We start from the raw sequence: 25,783 nt of genomic DNA, 5'->3' as shown, positions 1-25,783 counted from the left end.
AAATTCCTTGAAAATGTTCACTAAAGTAATCCCGGGGGAATGATTTTCATGTTTATGCATTTCTAATTGCATCTCTGAGACAGCACAGGAGGGAAAAGTCTGTCCTCTGTCCAACTGTCAGTGCAAGTCATGTTTGATGGCAGGCTGTCATCTGACAGATGCTCTCTGGTGAGGGCTGTACAGGGGGAAACAGCCTTCTCTTGAGGGTGTCTGAACAGGTGCGCTGGTGTGAGTGTGTGTGTGGTTGATGTGTGACTTTCTCCCACAATGCTCTTTGTGCTTGTCAATAAATGTTTGATCCAAGACCCATCATTACAGATTGCTCATGCAATAAATTAAACCCAGGTGACGCACTGGATGGTCATTTGTTTAGTATGAACAATATGCTGTGGTAATATGGTCTGTTTTTTCACTTACATTTACAAGTTAAACCAGTGTGGTAGGAGAGAGAACGCCATGTCCTTCTTTTATGTCAAGAGTCTATATATTTGGTCTTGTGCAAGCTATAATTCTAGATTGTGTAAAACTACTGATGAAATTAGCCACGCCTTCAATCCATACAGTATTGGGCAAACAATCAGACACCATCCATACATTTATTTCATTTTCAGTCAAAATGGCTATTAAGTACAAATTGTTAGTTGTTCAGTGTCAGGATGAATACTGAATCATATTTTAGATTTTCAGTTTTCATTATGCTTGTAATACCAGACTCATTCAGTGAAGTAAAAACCTGTTTTTTGGGAGTCCTCAATCTATTGTTCTTAAAATCTTCTTTAAGAAAAAGAAAAAATAGTACTATGTGTTGATCTTTTTAACAGAGTGCTTGGGGTCATTACCGTGCTGTAGAATGTGTTTATGCTCGGTCAGGTGTTTTGTTTGTATTCATCAGCATTCAAGATGGGCTTCACTAACTCCACCAATTTACACTGGCCCTCTATCAGGCTTGAAAGATGACTGTAGGTGTGGTTTGAAGATTTTTTTAATGTTTTGATGGTGTATCTACTGCCTTTTGTAACCTCTGTTATCTTTAAATATCTCAGATTTAGACTAATCATTAAATTAAACCTTCACATCTTCAATGTCCAGTTTGGGCAATCTAGAAACAATGTTCTTCCTTGTTTAATTTTCTCAGTAATGGCATCCTAAGTTGTCATCTCAGTGGATTGATTGAAAGAATTTCCCCCTCCTTCTCAAAGATGAAAGCTTCAAAGTGCTGTTTATAGTATTTGCAGATTTGGGAAGGTTTGATGGTCCATCAGGTCTTACACGATTGCTAGGAGTCTCATTAACTATGTATCAAATTATTGTTTTATTTTCAAATTATTTATAATTCAAATTATCGAATTATGTTTATTTTCACTTATTTTCCTTATTACTTTCACTTACATGTAATCACCTCAGAAATATCTCAAGGGAAATGAATAACTGGCACTACATGGCTGTTTTGATGGTAAATCTTCTGCGCAGTACTGTTTAAAATAATAAAACAAGTTTACAGTGAAATGACTTTTATTTTATGTTAATACATTCATTGTAGTATAATATTTAAGACAACTCTGAAGTCAGGAGTTAAATGTTGCACCCCATAAATTAGCGTCTGAGTACCTTGCATTGACCAAGTAAACAGACAGTTACTGTAAAGCAATTGTATTTGCATTGAAAATGCATTGAAAGCCCTCAGAAATGTCATTACCTCAGATGTCCCTAGAGGACTAGTTGTAGTTAAGAGAATCCATAAATGATATCATTTAGGAGATGAAGACAGCAATAACATCTCGAAACAGATAAAATAATGAAAATAACTCATCATTCTGTATTAATTAAAAAGCAAAATATGGACTGTTTTACAGCAGTTGAAAGAGGCAAAGATACTGTCTGACAGAATCTATGAACTTCACTTCTTTATCAAGAGCATGTTTATGTGGTACCACAGACTTTTACAAGACTCTTTTAACATTGCTTGCAAAAACAACATTAGATAAGTAGATTAAAAAACAAGGAAAACAACGGACAGAAATGCTCTCATATTTGCCATTCGGAATCAATGTTTTAAATTATACAAATTGTGCCACTCAGTAATGCTCTCTTTCTGCAGATACTTCATGGTACGAGTATCATGAATAGTGATTTATCACAATATTAATGTGGTAAATATAATGTTCATGTTTTAAAATTTTGTTTACAGTACAATAAACAGTACAATATGCTCATCATGAAAATGGATGCCAGTAATGTGTTGGTGTTGAGTGACATTTTGCTTTTTCTGCGGTTTTACTCCATTTCCTCAGTTTCTTCATCTGAGTTCTGTGTAATGAGGTCAGCATGCAGGAGATAGTCAAATGCAGGAAACCTGATGGATAGTTCGTTCCACTTGCTGAAAACCTTCTTTTTTGAGTCGTACATCACCACAAAGTTCTTGATGTGAAGGCAAGGACACTCAATGCTCTTATGAAGCATCATAGAGCCCCAACGCTGCATCAGACATTGTGCAAAGAGAATCAGTCCGCATGCATTCTACCACATCATATGTAAAGATTGTGTGCAGTGTGCAAAAATCGTCAGACATCTAGAGCTTGCTAAGGCATGTAAAGGTACAGACTTACCTGTCCACAGTTTTTACATGCAATGACGCCGTTTGCCTCGTAGTCCAGGAGTCTCTTCTGAAGGGAGGTGTTCTCTCTCACAGTGAACAACTCTCTGGAATGAAGCAAACATATCATCATACATCATGTTTATTGGCATTGTTCATTTATCAGGTGTAACTGTAATTAGTAATTGTATTAACATCAATATTATTTATCCATATAATTAATAAACCACTACAATTCTCAAAAAGAGATGGCCCATTTCAAAGACAGATTAATAACTGCAGCACAAGGCTGAGGATTAAGGGTTTCATTTATTGTACAGTACCAGTCAAACGTTTGGACACATCCAGCCACAACCTACCTACGGTAAATACCTGTATGTCCCCAGAGCCCTCTTTTTTAAAAACAAAAATATGGTCACCATTGGAGCAAATGTATTTAAGGTGGTGATCAACACACATTCAACCAGGTGTTTCCAAATATTTGACTGGTACGGTATATTAGTGCAACAAATGGTGTAATGTATAATTACATGTATACTTAAATGTGATGTATATATGATTAGGTGTATGAAAGCAGCAGAAAGGTACCTGAAGGCTGGGGTTACATTGACGTGGTGCATGTTCTCAATGATCTCAATGTCTTCTCCAGAGCAAACATGTTTCCCACAACCCCTGCAGCTGAGTTTCACCTTGTTGGGGTTTTCCTTTACCATGCCCTTCTGCTGCTTCCTCTTTTCTTTCACACGCTCTTCCAGGATTGCTTGCATCTGGTTCTCCTTTATCTAAGCACAACATGCACATTTTATTTTCAGTTAACAGTTGAACGCTGAACTAGAAACAAACCTTAACATTTCATCACCAGAATATCCTAATCAGGACTTAAAAAGGTTGACTACAAGATCATCCAATCGTTGCTATCCATTCTTCCACAGTATTATAAAGTGATGAAGCTCCCTAACTGTTAAATTACTGCTTACTTTCTTTTCATACACTTCTCGGCTCAGAGTGCAAACCCTGGCGATGGCTTTGCTCATCATTGTCTCCCTGTATTCATTCACACTCTCCCTCTCTGCTACACCCGATCCTGCCTCCTCCACCACCGTGTAGCTACTGTCTTCTGCTCTTCCTCTGCCTCGAGCCTACAGGGATAAAGCACAGTGTTTTCAGCTTTGTGGGGAAAATGTAAGTAAGTACTGATGTCTTCTGACTCAAGGCAGTACACCTGGCATGTGAAGGTCAAAATTTACCTGAATCATGGCGATTTCATTGGTCACAAGACAGTATCGAAAGACAAAGTTACATTCTGCAATATCCAGTCCCTCCTCCGCCACAGTGGTAGCTATCAGCAGGTTGATTTCACCTTCACGAAATTTGTTCAGTACCTCCTTCTGCTCTGCCTGCAAACACATAACAGAAAAGGTACAGTTATTTTGTATGTCAGAAGTGAAGGAAGGAGCTTAATGTGCGAACAAGATATTTTGTTGGGATAGGGAAATGACAAAAGTAGTAGTGATGTGGACACTCAAACTGGACTGATGGTGCCTTTACTCACAGAGGTCATTGGCTTGACCACACTTTGGTCTCCCCCTCCAATCAAATGACTTGCTCGGACACCAACATCCTCAAACTTCGGATTCTCTTGAATCCACTGGCTGAGAGCGATGGCGCTAAGGCGAGTCTTGGTGAAGATGATGCCTCTAGCCTTCTCTCTGGAAGTGAATTCTTGCAGAATAAGGGTCTTTAGCTGAGCCAGAGTGTTATTCTCATACTTTGGGTTTTTCATCAGCTCCTGTAGATGCATTTTCTTCCCTGTTGAATGGAGAACATAAGAGCGGTGTACAACTCAAGTTTCTCAAGTTTGACTTTCTCTAAATTAATAGTGTTGAAATGCTGAATTTTTTAGAGAATACAGAACAGGATGCAGAGTTTGACATTCTTATCTTGGGCTCATGCTGTACTACTGTGTGATAGGCATTGTTGTGTTACCTTTGAACAAACTGAAGAGAAATCTTTCAGTATCAGTGATCTGAATGGTGTCCTCATCATCAGGGTTGAATTTCTTCTTGACCTCTTCATCATAGTACTTAAGGAGGAAGCTGAAGGCATCAGACATGCGGATGGTGTTGCTCTGGTGGAGAGCCTCGTTGTACTGACGCAGATGTTCAGCACAAACACGCACTCTCTGATTGTCCTCTTTAGCAGCTAAAAGACAATACAGAACAGAAGTATGTGACATGTAACTGCTACAAGTAGTAACCAGTAGTAACAGTGCTTGTTCATCCCATTCTGACAGGTCAGAAAGTAGAATAAACAATATTATTTTCATCTCGTGAATGCTGGTCTAACATAAACAGAACCTGATTATTACTCTTTTTTTATCATCAATGTCCTATGAGAGCAGCAATGGCTGCATGTTCCAACCAATGAGGCCAATGGTTCCAGCTCCTCTAGAGGTGTAGCCTCTAGCTCTCATTCAGCTGGTTTTGTCTGCCAAAGGTGTGTTCCAGTTCTAATGTTACTAATATTGCTGGTATAACCAACATAAGTGGTGTGTTACGCCTGTAAATGATACTTCACATTCAATGTACTCCAGTCATAGAGTTCAGGGCATGGCAGCAGCTGGAAGTAACTATGGATTTTATTAGAGGAGCCTCAGTAGTGAAGCATTTAAAAACTGTACATGAATGAGAGGCCTGAATCTTAAATGGCTCACTATTTCCTACATAGAGACCCTATATATTATATAAAATTATAGATTATTATTTTTAATTAGACCCAAAAATAGCTTTGTACCACTTTTGAACTATTACTTAATTATTATATAGTTCTAATGTATATAATGTATATAATGTAATTCAATTCAATTTACATTATACATTAAAAACCATTATAACTATTCATTTTGCAATTATGTCACATTAATACTATATTTAATCGGTAATTTAATTCAACAGGTAAAATGTTTGTCCTCCGACAATCACACTTAATTTTCAGCATCTCCACAGAACACACTGTGTGTGTAAAAATCAGCTTTGCATATTTATTTCCCTCACTGTTGCTCAATGAGAAGGTGCTTATTTTAACTTCTCAGAGTGGGCACTGTTGCGCAACAACTAAGTAACACAACACTGCAGTAGTGTGTAAGTGCAGTGGAGCAAACAACTGCTGGAAGACATGATTTCAGTGACAGGCGTAATTAATTGGACACCGTTATGGGACTGGAGCATATTATGACATCATTTTCCCCAAGCACACGTTGGATACACTGGATACACTGGAAAAAATACTGTTATACTGTTCATTGAAAAAAACAAAAACAAACATAGAGGCAATGGTCGGTTCCAAACTGCAGGCCATGCTCAAACCATCTCTCTCACCATTCTGCTCTTTCTGCACCACCCACTGCTCATAGTTCTGGGTGCCTGGCTGGCATAGTGGGTTTAGCTCCGCATGAGCATGGATCTCATCCATGATCCCCTTTATCACATCTCCAAAGGGATCCTTTAAAACGGCATAGAGAAACTAGAGTTTGTGACCATAAAACTATAACATGCATGTTCTGAAATTCGGATAAGTACTGGAGAATACAGCGGGTCACATTTTGTGCAAATGTTCAGATTTCTATGTAGGTAGCATAATAGTGAACAGTCAGATGATGATCTAAAAAAGAAGGCAGTTAAGTATCAAAATAACACAGAGTACTGAATAGTGTGTGCAATATACATGGGCACTGCTGTCCAGTGAAAATCATGTATCTCAATGTTTGGTTAGCTGCTCTGTACACTAAGTGAATATTTCTAGATGAATAGACCGCTAGAAATTCTCTTAATTACTTAAATTGTATTTTACATTGCATTTCATTTTTAAAAGTAAGAACAGTCTTCTCCTGTAAAGTCACCATTGCGGATATATGTGTTTTTCATTGGACTGGTGAAAATAATTTTTTGTACATTTTAATGGACAACTGGTGTTGGGGAAAAAACATCATTATGTCACATTTTATATTATACCACTTTTTCTTTTCCAGTATGTTTAATTCAGCAAATAAATAGAAATGCTTCAATTGTAAGATTTGCTGGTGATGTTATATTTGAGTCAGTTTAGTGTAGAGCAACTTTTAATTTATTTACTTAGGAAATCAGCATAACTTGATCTGAACAGGCTCAGTCCACACTTTTGCTTATGACTGTAAATCTGAGATGAAATCTAAAGCTTGTGGAGGTGTGGATGGATTCATACCTCCTTTCTCTCTTGAGCGCTTGCAATGCGCTTGTACGGAGCCTTGGGTTCCTCCCCGAGGCTTTTGGTCTTTATTGTGCAAGCATCCAAGTTAGCGCAAATCTGCAAGGCATCAGTATAATGACTAACACATTTACTGTTGAAGCATTACACCCGCTACAATATTTCAGACAGATGTGGTCAGTCATGGCCCTCGCAACACCAGTATACTTCTACTATAGAGTGCGTTGAGGACATGAGAGAAAATAATTCTTGTGCTTTAAGCAATAGGTGGAGAGGTTCTCATTGTTTGTTTTGGCACGTTAGCTGCAGGGTTGTGACTGGACACAAAGCTTGTGCAGAGAAAAGTGAGAAGGTCTGGCTGGGTGTGATCATTCCTCGAGTGTGGAGAAGCATGAAGGGCAAGAGATGCTTTATGGCTGCCCTGAGTACAGGGGCCACGTGGAACATTGGAAACAGCTTGGTGCGGAAAGATGAATGGGACTTGAATGAGAAACGGAGAGACGTTTAGGAATGAGAGGGAAAGTGGAGAGAGAAAAAGACAGAGAAGGAGAAAATAGCAAAGGCAGAGTGTTAACCGTTAAAAGGGAGGGCCACAGACAGGGAGGAAGGTCTGTACATTAAAGAGCACATACTTTGAGAATGTGCTCCTCAGCTTTCTGCTGGTTCTTGGCTCCTCCCACACCGGGCGAGGCAGTCAGGCCGAGGATCTGTGGGAGGGGCACCACAGCTTTCTGTTCTTTCAGCAGCCCAGCGTTCTTGTGTTTCTGTTTTAGGTAGCGGATCATGATGTGGTTATACACACCGCCCTTCTGTGTGTGGTGACATTCATCGATGACCATCAAAGTGAACTCTGGAGGAAAAAGCAACAACAACATGCTCGCTTTAGCATACCTTCTTTTTATATGACATTTTATCACCAGCAATTCTGTTTCATACTTCTCCACTGATCTTGCCCTGATTCTGTCTTGCGCTTACCTACAACAACAGTTCTAGTAACATCATTTGCAATACAATAAAACAATAAAAACAATAAAAACAAGCAAAGAACAAACCAGTGTTTCTGCTTGGAGTACTTAACGCTTGGTAACCATTTTGGAATAACCCCCAAAGTAGCCCTACGCATGTCACCCCAACATTGTCCCCCTCAACATGGTGTTGGAAAATGTGAGGTAATATGTCTTCTGGTGATGTTCACTTTTTCTGGAGTGTCCAAACATGTCTTCCTACTGAGCAGATGTGATAACAGAGATCAAATCAATAAGCTCATAATTAAATGTTTCCCCCCCGTGTTATTTATTTGGGAAATGTGACAACTAAACTGAAAAAGCAAGACACATGTGGGTAGTAAAAAAGCAATAACAAGACAAGACAACCATATACACCATTTGTGTCAGACACAGATAGAATTTGGCTTCCAAAAGTAAAACAGAGAGGGTAGAGGGTGAAGAGCCTTGCTCAAGGGCCCAACAGTGGCAGTTTTCCGAGCACAGGTATCGAACCCACAGCCCTCTCTCTCGTGGCCCTGGCCTTGCACGAATTAAAGCAACATTAAGGAAATATATGCATTTCTTGCTTCTGGAGTCTGGAAGTAGAATTTGCTCTTTAACCCACCACTAAAGCACACATTGTTCTGGACAAGCTGAGTGAGACCAAACAGTCACTTAAAGTGACAGAAACATGTGGACTGATGCAGTACAGTAATATTACCGGATTTTACACAAATATGAGTCAGTCCAGTTAGCAGTGTGCTGAGCCACAGTGTGGAGCATCACAGTGATTTTGAAGCTGTTATTTTAAGATCAAATTGCTACAGGGTGTTGCTTTAAAGTCATGACCTTTTTTATTTCAATGGACAGTTGTAGGCATAAATATCACCCAGAACTCTCTAAAATAATGTAATCCAATTCAATGTAATGAATTTTTTGTCTTTCATGATGCCGAAGGAGTTTTGGGATGGAGTTCATGTGGCTTCTGCAAGTCCAGTCCCCCCTCTGATATGTGGAGCCAGGAATGATAGATGACAGGGTTAAAAGAAAGGAGACAGGGACACATGTCATAGACATGTGAACAAGTTAGGGATGGAATTTATTGGTCGCTGGATTAGGAAGGAGGGGCTTCAGGCATGTCTCCCAAAATGTTGTTATTTCACAACTCCATGTGTTTACGCTTCATCTAGGGTATTATGTAGTCTTTCAAAAACCTTTTCAGATTTTTTTTACTACTAGAAACATGCTAAGAGAAACTGCTTTGTTTTCTCTTTTTTGATTCATTTGAATGAAGTAGTTTATTAGTCTACTCTATGTGGTCCAGTCATACCTCTGGTTCATGGCTCGTAACCCAATCCTTTATAAATGGAAGCTGGATTAAATTAAGTTTGAAAGTTGTCTAAACACAGCAAAGAGATGAGAGAGAGTAAGAGGGGGAATGCCCTGCTAAGCATCCAGAGGCGGAAGCCTGTGTTACCCTTTCTGGAGTGTGTTTCCAATCATCATCAACCAGCTGCTGACAGTAGAGAGAGTATATAGAAGGCAAGGAGGGCAGCAAACATGCCAGAGCTATTGCACAGAATTAAACAGACTGAATGCTCTGATGTATTAATCTTCCTCTCTTCTATTCTCTCCCTTCAAGCTGCTTTATGACTGATTTAGTGCATTTTCCTTTCTCTCTTTTCATTCCTAAGTGAAAACATGACACTCTTAATCCTTTCTCGATTCTAACCACATTTATGCTGAAAAGTCTGGATTTATTCTTCTAATATTTTCCTTGGAATACTCACTCTATTTCCCCTGAGGCAGCGTTTTAGACATGAGGCTCAGTGGTTTTTATGGCTGTTAATGACACTACTCCACCCTCAGTGCCCCATAGACTCCCACAGAGCTGCCGGAGCCGAGGTGTACAACGTCACAACTGGTCCCTGGTGACCAAAACAGCCAACAAGAGACAAACTCCTGCTCTTAAGGTCATCACATATGCTTTTAAGGTTGGTCATCTGAGCTGTTACACAGATTTAAATGTGAAATGTATTCTAGAGTTCTCCCTCAGCAATTCCCTGGCAGCACAGCTTCAGGCATCTAAAGAAAAGGAACACAGTGTGCATTTCACAGTCCTGACAGTGAGTTCAATGGGAATATGCTTTACAAATCAAACTGTAAAGGTGTTGTGTCTTCAGCCCCAAAGGGCTGATTTCAACCTTGTACTGGAACACTGAGCCTAAGCCACTGACAAAAAAAAAAAAATGTAAAAAGAAAACTCTACTCCTGTGAATTTGATCACTCAGCCAACTCCTCGCTTACTCACTGATGGCTAGAACAGACACGTGGCCTAAAAGACCAAAGGAAAAGGGAAAAAACACCCCAGAAACAATAAATAACATATGCCACGGTAGGGGGATTCCACTTTGTGGTGCACAGCAAGGGCAGCAACAGAACAGCAAAATGAGAATTGCTAACGGTGACAGCAAGACAAAAAAAGAAAGTCTGTCGAACATAACACCAGGTCAGTAGATTGGTATCCATCCCATCTCAGCCAAAAGGTAAAGCTGTGTAAGGTAGGACTTGGCATCAGAAACACAGTACTTCTGGAATTATCTCTTAAAGGAAAATGGTACTGGTAGGGAAAGTGTGACCTACGTGATAACTCAATCCCATCCTCATCACCATGCTTGGCTTTGGCTAAAGAGTTTTCCAGAATCTGTGCAGTACAGATGATGATGTGGTTCTTCTCAACAACTTTTGGAAAGGCGATTTTAAGCTGCGAGTCTCCACTGACTCTCTCCACAGAGTACTGGTGTCTCAGAAACCTCCCAAACTCTGCTCTGTAGTGCTGCTCCACCAGGGGGACCTGCACATCGAAATAAGAAGAACAATTAAACTTTCAAATTATTTTTAGTTTCATTTTTATAGAATTACTGGCTTTAAAAATGTATAATGTTAGCTTTCCAAAGTCAGCTTGCTATGTCTTTATTTCTTCTTCTAATTCTTCTTCTTCTCATCTTTCTTCTTCTTCTCTCTCACGTTTTCAAATGCATGCTGTCCTACAGTTTTAAGGTTAGAACTGCACAAACACTAGAACACATCATACGCCCACATGAGCTGTTTATGCTGTTTTGAATGATAGATCATTTTATCATTCATATAGGCTAATATTTTTCACACTGCTTTATGCCAATTCATATTTTAATGCCAGATCCAGCTTCCAACAAAATGAAATATCCAATGATAACGCATCGGCTAAAGGGTGGAATACCCATTAGTGGGCAATAGGTGGGCAACATGGCGATATTTTATTGTTGCTGTGATAAATCTTGGCATAGATATCACCACTACTTAAATAACACAAATCATTTGCATGTTTAATGTTCATAAGAGCTTAATTAGTCCTGTTTTTTGTGCCAACTTTTTCCAGTTTTTCTCCGAATTTGGTACTGCCAGTTAACCCAGCTCCCTAGCACTAGCAATGCTCCACACATTAGGAGGATAAGAAGGATAAAACACTTCTCCTCCATTACATGTGAAGCCAGCCACCGCCTCATTTCGAACTGCCACCAACGCCACATCACCAGGCAGCCGACACGCTCTGAGGAAATCACTCCAAGGCATCTCATTCTAATGTTTTGAAAAGGTAATTACACAAGATCGCAAGTATGCAAATAAATGTCTGTGTCAGCAGTAAATGTGTAAAAGTGTTTAGTTGAATTTACATACTGGGCATATAGTGCATACATATATTTAAACACATATTTAGTAATCTAATGTATTGTATGTGTCATTAGATCAGTCAGGTCAGTCTGAAATGGATCTTGTTGACTGTCGACACTAACAGCCAATTAACGGTCAACAGACAATAACAAAGCAATGAGCTGTTAGAGGACAAATGTGCTGTTTGGAGGCTGCAGTGTGGCTTACGGCAGTAGGCTGTTGTAGCATGCTACAGCTAAGGCAGAACTTTAGTTTAACCACAAAAAATAACCACCCAGGACATGATTCAGATCTCCTGTTGCCAAACCAAGTATTTGTAAAATCCCCAATGCGGTTCCTCTTAACACAAAATCACATGAACAAGTACATGCTCTACTGAGTAGGCACATAGCATTGTTAAATAGCGCAACAGAAAAGCGGCATGAATCAACTTCCTGAGCTTATGACACATTTTCATATGACAGTTGAGCATCTAAATATACCCTTTGTTATAAACTGCATTTGGGAGTGTTCAGTCATATGCTAGCAGGCCACATTTCAATCGCGGGCCTGCTGTACCTTGTTAACCAGGACAATGACTTTTCCTGGCTGTCCCATCCGCCTTCTGCTCTCCAGATGCTGTTTAGTGATGTACACCGCAACTCTGGTTTTACCACTTCCTGTCGGGAGGCAGATGATGATGTTCTTTCCTTCCAGAGCAGGCCGAGCGACCTCCATCTGATAATCACGTAATACAATGTCTCTTTCGCCCCCTGAGAAAGAGACATGTATATATAGAGACAGTCAATAACAGACAGCAGAAGTAGAAACTGCAGTTTCTGTCTTGATGTACCCCCTGTAATCAGTCCATGTTACATTTCCCAGCCCCCAGTGTGAGAGAAAAAGTGCTTGCCATAGTTAGGCCTGTTTGCTGTTGTAGTGAGTTTTGTTTGTCTTAGCTGCAGAATTTAGAATAACATTGCTGTGTGGAGAGAGACCTTATGTGGTCTCCTGATCCAGACAGTCTCTTAGGGGGATTTGGTTGTGTCTCAGCTCCTGCAGCAACACAGCCCTTAGTACAGCAGGAAGCAGTCAGTGGCTGCTCTAGGTCCCCTCCAGTTTATTAAAAAGGAAATACCGCAACATCCATGCCCTGTAACACTGTACTAAGAAGCACACAGAGTATGCATTTCTCTCCCAGGAGAACCTCTGCATGTTTCCATTCGATGAGAGAAATTGCACATGCAACAAACCCTTCTGCCTCAGTCAGACTCAAACTAGGTTAACTATGTGTAGCTGTGCAGCCTCACCACAAAGTAATGGAAAAGAGAAGGCCGGAGTCCTGGCAAAGCCTAGATCAGGCATGCAGCCCAACCAGTGAGGTGGCTCTGCGTGTGACTGTATCTGGAAATGCAGGGAGTTGCCCTGCCAGTTAGGAAACTCTAGGAATGAGGATCTGTATCCACTGCTAGATGAAAGCCACTTCACAGGCTTTCTTAAAAATAAAGGTACTACAAAGAGATATTTATGTCACAGAATAACCCTTTTTGGTTCCATAAAGAACATTATTTTAAAGATATGTGAGTGTGAAGAACATTTAACCTTAATACTTAATACCACTTCTTTAAACCTTTAAAAGGTTATTCATCCACAAATGGAACCAAAAACGGTTCTCTTTACTCAAAATACCCTCTGTACCTCTGTCGAAGGCAAGGTGAAGATAGTAAGAGGCAAATAAGGAACACTGTTGCATCAAATATGTTTGCACTTGTGAACACTGAGTGAAAGTTTTTACTTGCATAAGTTCATTGTTTCACATCGTAACACAACTTTCCGCTGTTGAAATAAAGACCAGCAAGGTGCACCATCTGGTGGGCAGTGGTGGTATGACCCCAGATACCATTTGTCAATACTATGTTTGTACTGATCTTATTACTGTGTAAACAGTTACACTGTGGTATGCCAATATACTACCTCCCATTTTTGCTCTGCATTGTATCTTGACTGATAGTACACAAGAAGCAAATGGGGATGCAGCAATCACAGCCCCCAGAGTCAATGCTTCCAGCCTAAAGCGCATGTGTTTGTAATTCAGACTGAGCCCTCTGACCCCAGTGTGGTTTGTCAAATACTCTACATAAATTTCTCTTCAGTTTCCTCCTCCACCCACTGCAGTGCAAGACCCTCACCACTTCATACGTTCTTTCATAGAACAACATTCAGTCCACATTCAGTATCAGAGTTTAACACTTTTGCTGGATTGGGTTTTTACAAATGTGTACAAAAGGTAATTTCTACTTCTTTAGAATGAATGTTTCTCTTTAGACATAATTATGGTCAAGTCTTAAACTAGAAGAGTTGGTCTCTTTGATCTGGAGGTTCCTGGAAAGTAGTCCAACATTTTAGTATATAACTGGTGTTTGTTAATTTGTCATCATCAAAAAATAATTTACAAAGACTGAAAGGTTTTACTTTGATACATTTAATACTGAATAACTGCACACTAATGTCTATGTTATCTGCTAGGCGTCGGTGTGGCTGCAAGTTTTCGGGAACACACATAATCAACTGTTTAAAGGCGGAATCCAAACAATAATTTTAAGGAAAACTGCAGCCAAGCTTTGCTTATACGTGGATAGAAGGACACCCTGATCATGAAAGCAGAGGTTTTGGTATTTTGTGATCCTGGGATTCCCCTACAGTTGGGTAGTGTAATTTACTTTTACACCACCACCATAAATACAAATCGTGCTTTGTACATATGCATTTGTTGACTAGCTTAGTGATACAGAACCAGCCCAAGAAGCGCTTGACTGACTAGAGCAATATTACAGGATTTTACACAAATATTCACACAGATGCCATTCTGCCTATTACAAGTCTGGGTACCATCAAAATCACATTAATGCTACCGAACGGCCAATTATACTTATAATTAATACTTTATAATAATTTTATTGCCATGGTTTGGCTTTTCTTTTTTGCAATAAACTGTATTAGTATTGTTTATTTTTTTTTTTTTTATAGAAACCATGAACGGGCATGGCCCTGATCACTTTAAGATGTACACACACTGACCTCCCTAGGGACAGGCTTAAGGTTCATAAGCTTGAGAAGGGCCAAACTGCTAATAGACATTCCTGACCCTTACAGCCCTTTTGGCTCTTCAGAATGAGGGGGAGTGTCAGTGAAATGGTATATAGTTCTGGGTGAGTGTCTCGCTATAACAGCTCACTAGTGCAAAGTGTCTTAAAATCTCTTTTGCACTCTGGATATAACAGGCTTACATTCTTAATAGCTATTATGAGCAATGTGTTTGGACTGATGTTTCTGCTCATTGCTTAAACTGAAGCAGGCAAATATGCCTCCCATTTGGCGGTTGTTGCGAAGCTAACAGAATTACTAAACATCCCTAAAACCATGTGCTACTTCTAAAGTCAAATTAAAAGAGATTTGATTCCTTGATAGAATCTCAAGATCTGTTAAAGGGGGCGCCAGGAATAAGGCGCCGTCACTATGACAAGAGGATTGCTAGTTCGAATCCCAGTCATGCTGCTAGCCATCGGAAACTGGGGTCCCAAGAGAGCGCAATTGGCCTTGCTCTCTGGCACTTTCTCCCCACATCACTCCAGTGCAATGCTGGCCAATGCATCAGTGCCAGGTACACAGCACTTTCCTCTGAGTGCATTGGTTGCCAGGTGACTTTGCATTGGCGGCAGTTCGGAAAAAGAGGCATTGGCAGGTTGCGCATGTGTCTGCTTTCACTCTCCCAGTGTTGGAAGCATTGCATGTAATGGGGAAAATAAGTACGGGTTGGGTAATTGACAATCCAGATTGGGGACAAACTGTGTACAAATCATAAATAAAACTAGAAAGAAAAGAAAGAAAAGATCTGAAACATCCTTAAACATCCTTCTCCTCGTGTCCTTCTCATTAAACCTTACCTAACATCATCCAGTAATATATTCAGGGGTTTCTAGGGTGTTATATATGTCCAACAGAAGTTTCTATTACTACTTAAAAGCAAAATGCTGTTTTAACAGAGTAACAAAAAATGTGACTGTTATTGAAGTCATGTTATTAAAGAAGGAGAGTAGATTAAAAAAGAGATAACCATGTTTTTTTGCCCAGGCATTAATGGTTTAACACATAACTGCTTTACAGAAACAAATTGTACTTATAAATATGTATCTTGAGTGGTTTATAGTCTTAGTTTAGATATGCCCTTTCTCTATGATGGTAATATCATAACACCCAATACAATATCATAACATCTGTCCACTTTGCAACAGGGTAAAAAGGGCGTCTGTTACCTGAATAATATTGACTCTCAGCTGTTTGCTCTGTCTCCATTTCCTCATCACTGCCTTTATACAGGTCCATTCCTGAAGCTATCAGGACAAAGCTATCATTATTATCATTATAAGCACTATGGCTTTTACAGTGAACACCATAAACACCTTTGCCAAAAAGCATTCTCATATACATATACTATATAATATAATACATGCAGTCTTTACTGGCTTTTTTGACCATATATCATATATTATGGGTGAATTATGAAATTCTAAAGTTGACTCACTGCTCCCTCCAGTGGAAAGTTCAGAAGATGAATCCATAGAGGAGAGGAAGTCGCTGCTGTCCATGCTGCTCTCGGGCGCAGAAGCCCCAAGGCCTGAAGTGGTCAAGAAAGAGGCCTGGGAGCTGCAGGAGGCCAGCGAGAGGGGGGGAGACATAGATCTAGGAGAGCAACCCTTCATTACCTCTTCTATCCTCTCAGTTTCAGCAGTCTGTGCAGTCAGTTCACGCTCATTCTTCACAGCTTGAGGTTTGTCGCTTTCACCTGCTGCTCCTGGGATGTTTAATTAGTAAAAGGATATAAGTGTAGTGTAAGAAGTCAGTACTTGTAGTTCACTATTAATTGGTTGCTCTTTTCCTATTTCAGTCCCATCTTTGTACTTCATAGGTATGTAATTAATTACTGACTGTAGTCCATCTATCATTTCCCCTCTGTCCCATCCATCAAGAGAAAGGGAGCACCACAGGAACATCACTGACCAAATAATGTGGGTCACTTTCAGCACTGCAGTGATATCAAGATGGGAGTGGTATGGCAGTGTGTATCAGGCTGTTTTTTTGCTGGTCACTTTGATGTTCAGTACAGTCCTTTTTTAGCTTTAGGCCTGAAGTTAGCTTATGCTTTTTATGTAGTTTTTATATTTTTATGTTTTTTATATAGTTTTTATGTAGTCAGAAACTAGTTTCTGAACACAGGAATTCTGTTAGCTGGACATTTTTGGTTGATGGACAATTCTCACCCAGTAGTCACATACTTTCGAACTCTAGAAGTGCTGCATCAGTGCCACCCCCCGAGTACACGTAGTATCACTAATATACAATAATATATTGACAATTATATTGACCATTTTTAATAATTGTCAATAAGTGTTTATATAAGGTAGGTGCTAGTAATACATTGTCACCCAAATATGCATGTACAGTATGTTCTTGAGCTAACATACGACAACGGTTTGTATTGTGAGATCTGTGCCAGGTGGAACCCTCACCATGGTCCTCTAAGGGATCTCCCCGCAACTCCCGAACCAGCCCAGCATGGCCAGTCTCTTCTAGAGCATCCAGAAACTGGGAGAACCAGCCTAACTCATTCTTCACCAGGCGAGAGAGTAGCAGACGTGCCCCGGCCATGGCCCCCCGCCGATCAGTCTCTGCTAAAATCTATTGAAGGGTTATTGCTGCTGTCACACGTGCATGTATGTAAACAAATACAAAAAAAAAAACCAATGCAATATATGGTTGCTGTCACACAAAAACCTTGTATCTCAATTTTTCACTTTTTGACATCACTTAAATCTGCAGCTGTCATTGACTGTCAACATTGTGTTAAAACTTCATGATAAACAGGTCAACAGAAAGGCTCCAACATTACTTGATATCTTTGTACATGTACGTCCATTGAAAGTTTGTGTGACAGGACAATAATTGTCTACATATTCTTTGTGGATCCTAAAACTGAAACTTTAAGATTGTTTTTTGTTTTCCCTACACAGCTCATCCAGCATATAAGGAGCTTTTTAATTGGGTAATGAGTTACTTTTGCCGTTTATACAAAGAAAAGCTCAGAAAAAGTGCACAGTGCTGAGTCCCAAGGGCTAGGTACCCATAAAAACTCTTAAAGGGGGCCGGCTCTGTCCTGGGATGCTTCTTAGAACCAGTGCAGTGTAGAGATCCCTCAATGTAAAAATACAATGTGATATATCCCCCCCTCACACACACACACATGTGCAATTAAAAGTCATTACTATCCCTTTTCTGCTCTGTCACTGAGAATTTCCCCACTGTGGGACTAATAACGGATTATCTTATCTGATCTGATCTGATCTGATCTTATATTTCAGCTCAACTCTTCCCCTCGTGGACGGAAGGGGCATTACATCAGCAAACAGTGAGGCAGTAACACTGCTAGCCTACTGACGTATCCCACAGTAAGTAAGCTAAACAGAGCGCACTTACATTTTGGCGATCCTCCTCGGTTAGAATAGAGCGCTGGAAACAGCTGTGACAGACATCTTGGGTTTTCATGTTCATCAGTGTGAGCTGTAGAAGGTCTACAAGCCGTATATAGATGTCATTTTCAGCCTCCAGCGTTGGACTAGGAGGGTTATTGTCTATGTAATTTGCTGCTTGTTTGCAGCCAGCGTTTTCAAGTGCTGTGAGAAGCTCCCTGAACCATCCTTCAGGATAATCCTTATGGATAACTTCATTAAGAAAAAGATCTACAGCCTTCCGGTTGCCTTCGTTCTGTAACTTAGCCCTTATGCGCTCCTTTTGCTCGTTACTCAGAAAACATACATGATCCAGAACCTGCTCCACCACAATAAGATTCCGCAGTCTGTTTCTGAAACACTCGATAGTTTTCTTTTCTTGGTCGAGGGCCATTCTTCACAGTAGCAGTCCGTTAAGCCTGTGTGCGCTTCAGAAAAAGCAGAGCAGAAATGCTGCACTGGAATACCCATACACTCACACTCACATGCTGCTAGTTTCGGTTTCGTTTCTCCGCTTACTTTCCAGACATCATAAGAGCTGCAGGGCACTTGGAGAACTGCAGGTGTTGTGCCGAATTCTGACTCCCCGCCACAATCCGACTCCCCTTCACATGCACGCGCGTCACGCTGCAGTGCCGGCGCAACTGATTCCTGATGTTTCTCTTGATAAAAAAAAAACATTATAAATGGCTCTTATCTCTGAAGCCTGATGTACATATTTATGTGTATATGTTACCTTCAAAGTCTGCAGTTTCTAAAGGGGGGGGGCATAATTCTACCCCCCCCCCCCACAACCCACCTGTAGAAGCTATTGATGCTCTCATAGGTGACATCTACACATTATCCAACCTCCCCAATACCCCCCCCCCCCGATTAAGACGCTACAAAATGCATTCATATGTTACATCTACACATCAAGACATGTCACTACACATCAAGACATGCCTCCCCCCACTCACACAATCCCCCGTAGCTATCAAGAAATGCCTAAAAACTTTCACGAACAAAAATGTAGTCCCCTTAGTCATCCTCTTTCAATTTGTAGTGTGAAAGATGTGCAGAATGCCAAACAGAGATGAGAATGCTGTGGTGTGACAGAGATGCCCCAAGTGGTTGTGCTAGACATGACACTAAGGGGAGTCGGATTCTGGCGGGGAGTCGGAATTCGGCACAGCACCAGCAAACCTTGCGACTCCCACAAGCGGTGCACTGATGTTTTCACCCGGTCCAGCAATATGCTGCTTTCCGTTCGTTCCTGACGCAGCATACAGCTTTCTTTCTATTTCATTCTTGTTATTTCCCTATTTATTCACCAACTCCTGCATCCTTTATTTTATTTCACATAACATTCAGATCAAGATTCATGACTCACTTCCAGCCAACACACTCTGTGAATGGAAAAATCATCATTGTACATAAAATAACTTTCATTTACTTTACATTTTCAGCCACTCTTCTTATTCTTTTGAATATTTGATTTAGCATTATTTTTGTTTCATTATTATTATTATTATTTTAACATTTGTTTGAAGTAGGGTGACAAGGTTTCTGCTGCCCAGGGGTCTGGTGTTGTGAGTTCATTCCTTGCTCTGGTCACTGTCTGTGTTCCTCCTGTGTCTGCATTAATTCCTGGAGGTATAGACGGGTGTATAGTTCTGATACTCTGGTCCTCTGTTAATCAAACATAAAACAATACTTTTAGCAAAACTGTGTTATAAACAGTAAGAATAGAAAATCGTGGACCCATGTCTGTATGAATATATATATATATATATATATGTTTTTTAGACACGTAATTAAACTTCACCCATTTTAGTCCTTTTTTAAATAGCAAGTGGACAGAGTTTGAGACTAAATCATAATGCCACTATTTTTTTTTATCATGTCTTTCATGATATTACAAAAAAAATCTTTTTTGGGGGGATACACACAGCATGTCAGAAAGATAACTTAGACAGAACTCATAATTTACCAATTTAGTATGTTTAGTAGCTTTACTGTTTACCTGCCTGTCTACAGGCATTTTAAATGAAAACAAAAAATTAAATAAATAAATTAAATTAAATTAATTAATTAAATTAATTAATTAAAATCATGTCGTGTTTTTTAAAGCTCTGCTTTATGAATGTGAAACTTTTCTAGAAGACAAAGCGATGTTACGGCATTAGCAAATTCTTTGAGTTTAGTTTGAGACTGAAATGACACTTTTTTGTCTGATCCGGTTTGTTTCCGTCAGTCTTCGGTCTCCCCCTCTCTCCTCGCTCCCGCGCGACCCACTGACCACCGGCTCCGCCCCTCTCACCTGTTCCTTATTTACGCTCATTATTTAACTCCAGCCTGTCGGGAGCGCGCTTTGTGATGACGCTTTAATGGTGGTTTGTCAGTGTCGGGGTCGTCGGTGTGTTGCCTAATTTCTGATAATGGCTGCAGGCTTGTCACTCCTGCATTGCACGGTTTACTTATTTGGTCTTGGACTGTCGTACTTGTGCCTGCTTAGTAACATCCACTGGAGGCACTTCCAAACGGTGTACCCCTCCACAGACTCACAAGCTCCCCCAGAGGAATAGTGGGTGAGCATCACATAAAGCCTGAGGATCTGGGTCTAGCAACGGCCGAGGCAGTGCGAATGATCCAGCAGAAGGCCACCTCAGCCACCAGCTGGGAGCGATCTGGAAGCACGCTCCTCCCAAACCTCTCCCACCGGAAGAAAAGTTTGACGAAGCTGCAACCGGGTGCAAAAGGTTTCTGCTGCATTTTTTTTTTCTGTTTGACTCTTCGGTACACGGTGATTTCCACTAGCGTGTTGATCCGTGTTTGGATGGGATGGAAGGCAGATCCGAGCCGGGCATCAGCAGGGTGGAGGACAGGCGCCCACGTCTCACAGGTGTCCCACAGTTGTTGCGAAGCACTTTTTATTATTTTATAACCTAAAGTTAATTTAATGTTAAAACCGTGTTACAGTACTTTATTTTATTAGAGAGGAGGGTTACTGTACAGTATGTACAGGTTTTACTTGCGCAAAAATAAACACATTTCTCAAACAACCAGTTTTCTCCAGGTTATAAAACGAGGTTCAAGCTTTTACAAAACTGTCCCAGAAAAAGAACAGTTTAAAGAGTCCTTTAAAAGATCTATACTACCATAACACTCGTGTCCATGTTGAGTGAATGTAACCTTTAGGCCGAAAAGTGCAGACATGAGTCATAGTCATTAAATATGAACATCCTGTTTTACCTTCCACTGCCAGCAGATGGCAGCATAACCCTGCCCTCAGTGCATGTAGGCTTGTAGGCTTTGTCAGGTAGAAAATGGTTTGTTCGTTTTTATGTAGCAGTAATTTTTACCATTATTTTGAGACATTGAGACCGTTAAAGTGACGAGTGCTGAGTATAAATGCACCAGTGTTAGAACTGCAGGTCTGTGAAATGTAAACTTTCTATCTACGTTTTTAAACTTGTGGTCACTGATGCTTGGCTCTTCTGTCACAGCTCCACATGACTGATCTCCCTGGAAGACCTTATCCCTCACACTGAAAAGAACCTTATAGCCTAATGGAATGAACAAAACATGTTTTGTGCTCAAAAATGACTAAAAAAAAACAAAAACAAATTTCCCATAATTTTCCTGTAACACAGAATTGCCTGAACAACTCCAGTGAGTTCTTTAGAAGCTGGGTTTAAGTGTTTATTGCTTTCCATTTTGTACTTGTTCTTTCTCTAGATTTGGTGATGGAGAACAGGAAATGTGAAGTTGATATTCAGTCTTTTTATTTATGTACTGATTTATACAATTATTCAAAAGTAATCTCCTAAAGCAAATGTCCTATATACACTATGTATATATATTATATTCATTAAATAACTGACACATTCAAATAATCTGTATATTGTTGCAGTGTATAAAATATACGGTGGCAAACCTTAAAAATGCGTAAAAAATAAAATAAATTAAAGTAACCTGTGAAACACACTTGGTTAAAAAGTGACAGTCTTGTACAAGTTTGGAGAATATGTGCAAACGTTTGCAGTATTTTCTAATATGTAAGTTCACATCAATGTTCTGTCAGTTAAGCCCACGCTTTCGGTCATTACCTGTCGGCTAGTTTTGATGTTTGATGGTAAATGTACTGCTCTCATAGGACAAGAAGGAGCATGACAAACTATCCCTCTTTGGGGAGGAGGGGGGTGACGTTTTCCACACTTGATGTTTACAGCACTTGATCCAGCAAGTCATATTATACAACAACTACTTTCAGATGTCTGGTATGTTATGAAATGGCATAATTTCATACATACAATTTCCATTTAGCAAGGATGGGTGGTACTTGTGTACACCCAACAGGTGAAAATAAACAGGTTAAGTACTGCATCTTCCTTTGTCTCTCAGGTCCTTCACTTTTAACTGGGATTATGTTGGAGCAGGATCTTTTCTGAGAGATGCTACATGTGCAACGCTTCCCAAGTACCCAGAAAACATTTTTTAAACAATGTTCTAACATATGTAATGTAGTGTAGGCCACTTTACACATTGAGTAATACACAGCTATGTACCATGTTTTAGTGCATTAAACATTGTGATGGTAAAACTCAATATAATGTAATCTTTTTAGCATATCGGTACCAACAAAGTAGGCAAAACAGAAATGCGCTTGGTTGCTTATTGCTGCCACAATTTGACATGGAAGCCTATAATGTGTAAATGTACCATATTCCACTGGGCATTGCTGTTCTGACCAGAGCTATGGTTTGGAAAACAAACTGATTTTGCTGCTCACAAATTACATAGATGTTATCAAGTCTTGTTAAAGCCTGTCCAGGCTGTAATCAGTTTATACTTTATGCTAAAAGGATGTGTAAATGTGCATATACATATTCAGAGCTACATCGTGAAATTGATCTGTGATACCAAAGCTTTGGTCATTAATATAGTTCTAGGCCTTCCCTAGTTTGGTTCTAGCTAGCATGATCATGTGCAAAATAAGTGACCTAATAAATAAAAGGACTGTTGGAACTGTGAACATTATTGAAACATGCCAGAATCACACCTGCTTTCCAGTATGTTGCAGTAAGCATGCAACAGATAACTCTTTCAGACATGCACTTTTCTATGGATAAAGACTCTCCACATGCTGTATGACCTGTAATATGGTAGCTTACATGTGTGAGAAGACTGCCAATAGCAGACCTAAAAAGGCTGATTTCTTGAAATGTTGGAATGGCCTGTGCAACCTGGATATTGAGAAGGCTATGTAGAGGTTTCAGTAGCTAGTTTGTCTGATATTTTTACAGCACTCTTAAGATAGCATAATGCTGTTGTAGCAGTCAGGGATGTGGTTTAGCAGGGGTAGCAGATGGTAATACTAACAGTATACTAAAGCTAACCATAGTACAAGATTCATTTCATTAATACATTGTATTGATGAAGCCATGGTCCATATTTGGTTTTGTTGGAAGAAGAGCTCAGAAGATACCGAAAAGATGCTGCTAACCTGCTTTTGGTTTGTTTATTTTAATTGACTGCAATGATTCACTTAAAGTTAAAGGTGGCACAAATGTTTTTGAGTAATGCCATAGTCAAACCCCTAAAGAACCTTTTTTGTTAAGTGTGAGTGTGGAAAACCTTGGCATCAAGTGAAGATTGTTTAAGCTATTAAAAAGTTCTACACACATCTCTTTCTCACAAACGTGCTTCTTTAGGGATTCAAAAGTAGTTCTTCTATGGCAACACTCAAAGAACCCTTTGTAGCACCTTTTATTTTTAAGAGTGGGTGAGGGACCCAAGAGAAAGAAAATTCTCATTTCTGCTACGTTTTCCATCTGGATCAATTGGGTGAAATAGGCAAAAAACAAAAACACTGCCAATTACACCACTCCCATAGCCCCTGTTTCCTACTGCAGCCCACGCAAAACCACATACCACCTGATACAGCTGTTTAAGAATAAAACGCTACAGAGTTTCATGAAACAGGTTCTACAAGCCTGAGAGAATGCAGCAGTATAATGTAGTCTGGGGAAAATGAAGCATGGTATAAGAGAAGAGGAAAATCCACCAAAACACCACGCATTATATAATGCAGTCACAAAGCAGACCCTGAGTCCTTGAGAGGATTGATTCATCCACTGCCAGCAGGCCAGCAAGGCGCAGAAGCTACAGAAGAGGTCAGTGATGACATAGAGGAAGTTGTAAAACTCTCAGACAAACCCAACAAAATGTTCAGCTGTGCTGAAACAAACTACAGCATCAGCTCCATGGTGTGGACCTCATTCATTAGTGTTCTCCTTGTGGTTTAAAATATGGTCCTTCTCCTGATGCTCTGAAGCTCATCGGCCTAAAAGTGTCAGTCCGTCCTGCCGTAGAACATGGAAGTGAAATCTCAGTCATGGGTGAGTCTCAGTGCTACAGCTTGGCAGTCCAGGATCAGATTGAGGCCTGTGGAGGCCCACGGCTGCAGTACTGCTGACGGGCGTCTCGGGAGGTGAGGAGAAGTGAATTGGAAGAAGCGATTTGGAATATTGGTGTCTGGAGAGAATAGTCTGGAGTGATGTGGGGCCCTGGTGGCGGTGCGTCTCCTGGTTCTGCTCAAGGACAGAGTCTATGTGAGTTGGGTCCAACACTGAATCTTTGGACATGGGATGAGCCAGGGCTGGTGGTGAATCTTTGGATTTTGGGTAAGCCTTTGCCAAACTGAACAACTCAGCATTCTGGAAAAAAGGACATGTATTAATCCATAGTTTACACTGAAGATAAAAGATGGTTATTAAAATACACTAGTGGTTTCCAAAATTCTGAGACCAAAAAAGAAAAATTGTATTTAGACGATTCACAGGTGGATTTGATCTACTCATCAGAGGCTTCTGAACTTGTTCATGCCAGCTACAGTGCACACTTTCAGTCGTTTTCACTCAGGCATTTGATCTCAGAATTTTGGACACTACTATCACCATCTGCCCAAACAGTGAAACCAACATATTGACGCGGTCATGCAAAAACCTTGCATCTCCAAAACTGCATCTTTATAGGAATAGGGAAAAACAATGGAAGTCAATGTAGAAATATCTTAAGTCATTTTGGAACATTTCTATTAGTCATTTTTATTATTATTATTATTATTTTTTTTTAAACATTGTCACAATATGAAGAATAACTGCCAAATTCACATTATGCCAAGAGGTGAAAACTGCAAAAGGGGAGATACAAGGACTTTGCTTCACAGTGACATGGAAACAGAAAACTCTGAAAACCTGCAAATAACAGTAACAATTTCTCAATTTTATTTTTTTCTTCAGCGTGTAGACTACACACCCCATGGTTTAACAAGCCACCTTTTTTAATTAACAATTTGCATCTATTGAGTTAATGATGCTCTTGGATGGTTTCATTTCTCAGGTTTTTAACAAGATTGCAGTTGTGTGTTTTGGATATGGTGTGCTTGTTTTTCTTATTTTCAGCTACATGTCATTGTTTTCAAGTGCTTCTTGTAACACTACATGGCAGCTGAGCGAGACATTTTAGCAGCTGAGTAAGGGATATAACTGAGTAATGAGGGATATCAGGAAACTGGAAACAGGAGTCAGCAACTTGCTGAGCAATATAAAAACTGCATAGTTTAACAATGGTCAACTAGGCAATCTGTGTATACAGAAACAGGATGCAGAAGTTTGTGCACTTTTCATTTTCTCAAAATAGAGGTATATCTCAACCAAATAAAC

At 40.0% G+C, this 25,783-nt stretch overlaps 2 protein-coding genes across 2 annotated transcripts in view; both read right to left on the bottom strand.

Annotated features, from left to right (window-relative positions):
- Positions 1–1,482: 1,482 nt before the first annotated feature.
- On the bottom strand, positions 1,483–18,580 carry ifih1 (interferon induced with helicase C domain 1). Its single transcript, XM_072685726.1, has 16 exons — positions 18,043–18,580; positions 17,079–17,247; positions 16,094–16,363; positions 15,825–15,902; positions 12,091–12,284; positions 10,465–10,675; positions 7,468–7,685; positions 6,833–6,934; positions 5,971–6,094; positions 4,580–4,795; positions 4,146–4,402; positions 3,841–3,990; positions 3,571–3,732; positions 3,182–3,375; positions 2,607–2,700; positions 1,483–2,475 (listed from the first exon to the last, which is right to left on the bottom strand). The coding sequence occupies exons 1-16, from the start codon at positions 18,466–18,468 to the stop codon at positions 2,275–2,277; spliced, it is 3,066 nt and encodes a 1,021-aa protein (XP_072541827.1). The 5' UTR covers positions 18,469–18,580; the 3' UTR covers positions 1,483–2,274.
- Positions 18,581–21,948: 3,368 nt separating this feature from the next.
- LOC140560973 (voltage-gated inwardly rectifying potassium channel KCNH7-like) overlaps positions 21,949–25,783 on the bottom strand; it is a 66,947-nt gene continuing 63,112 nt past the window's right edge. The window contains exon 15 of the mRNA XM_072685727.1: positions 21,949–24,775. Coding sequence (XP_072541828.1) covers positions 24,452–24,775 — 324 coding nt within the window. The 3' untranslated portion in view covers positions 21,949–24,451. The remainder of the gene's footprint in view (positions 24,776–25,783) is intronic.

Source organism: Salminus brasiliensis, chromosome 8 (assembly GCF_030463535.1).
Source record: "Salminus brasiliensis chromosome 8, fSalBra1.hap2, whole genome shotgun sequence".
NCBI lineage: Eukaryota > Metazoa > Chordata > Actinopteri > Characiformes > Bryconidae > Salminus > Salminus brasiliensis.
Note: the sequence above shows the minus strand (reverse complement) of the source record. Positions and strands in the feature narration are given on the sequence as shown.